The sequence below is a fragment of the Charadrius vociferus genome, unplaced genomic scaffold (genome assembly GCF_000708025.1).
Source record: "Charadrius vociferus isolate BGI_N301 unplaced genomic scaffold, ASM70802v2 scaffold604, whole genome shotgun sequence".
NCBI lineage: Eukaryota > Metazoa > Chordata > Aves > Charadriiformes > Charadriidae > Charadrius > Charadrius vociferus.
Genome location: NW_009648244.1, coordinates 800,828 through 801,973, shown reverse-complemented (window position 1 = coordinate 801,973; position 1,146 = coordinate 800,828). Strand labels below are relative to the sequence as shown.

Here is a 1,146-nt window from a genome sequence, read left to right as displayed (position 1 = left end):
TTCCTGTATAATTATCTGGATTTTTTAGAAAACAAAACAAAAATGCAAATATTCATGATGATAGCAACAGAAGACCCAAATCAAGGCAGTATAACGGAACAGTATACATGTATAACAGGCTCTGCACTCTAAGCATTTCAAGACATGTTTGTGATGCATTTTTTTTCCTCTGCCTAGGTTGCTTTCAGTACTGATGATATTATTTCAGGATTCCAATTGCCTCTATAAGAATAATTTGTTTTCCATAGACTTTTTTAAAATCAGACAAGCCTTCTATTTTTGCAGGCTAGAGGACTCTACATACTACTGGGAAATAGGAATAGAAGAAACAGAAAGCCAGAGAAGCACCTTTAGCTGCCACCACAAATAGGGAGAGAAGATGCAACTGACGCCACTTGGAAACAGCATCTGTACAACTGTAACAGAGAATCCAGTAGGCAGACAGCTGGGTTAAATACTTGGAGGGGAACAGCCCATCTACTCATGGCCAGGCATGAAAACAGCAACGGAAATAAAGCAATAGAGCCCCACAAGGGATCACCACAGTATTTCGGAAAATCCTCCTACAAACTTGTTTCTCTGCCTTTCATCACATATTTCAAATTAATTAAAAGCATTTTATTAGAGTCAATTGAAAAACTATTATCAACTAAGATTCAGCTTTATTTTATCAAATACTTTTTCAAAGCACAAAGTATAACTTTAAACACATTATTCTCTTTTCAAAAAGAGCATAGTCAACATTTCAGTCTATATCCATATAAATAAATGAAAACAAACAAAAAACTTCAGAAAAACACAGAAGAGGAAAAATTACTATAATGCTCCATTTTAACATGCATCACCATGAAAGAAATACATTTTAAGTCATTACTGAGGCTAGTTAAAGTTCACAGCATGAAGACAAAATGCAAAACTCACCTCTTTGTTTTCTTCAGCATCTCCATGAACCCAAACAGTAGCTTCAAGATAATTATCTCTGCTGGCCCTGTAAGTTCCTTGGAGGTAAATTCCAGACTTTATTCCTTGCTGCAATTTGCTAAGAGGAATATGTTCTGGGAAAATTATTTTTCCACTTTCTATTTCTTTCTTTAGGAAAAAAAAAAAAAAAAAAAAAGGAAAAAAACCTTTAAAATTTTTTAATGT

General features: G+C 33.9%; 1 protein-coding gene across 1 annotated transcript in view; it reads right to left on the bottom strand.

Moving 5' to 3' along the window:
* Positions 1 to 1,146, bottom strand: part of DIS3 (DIS3 exosome endoribonuclease and 3'-5' exoribonuclease) — a 23,039-nt gene that overhangs the window by 16,774 nt on the left and 5,119 nt on the right. The window contains 2 exon segments of the mRNA XM_009884212.1: positions 1 to 3; positions 906 to 1,089. The exon segment at positions 1 to 3 is cut by the window's left edge and continues 146 nt beyond it. Coding sequence (XP_009882514.1) covers positions 1 to 3; positions 906 to 1,089 — 187 coding nt within the window.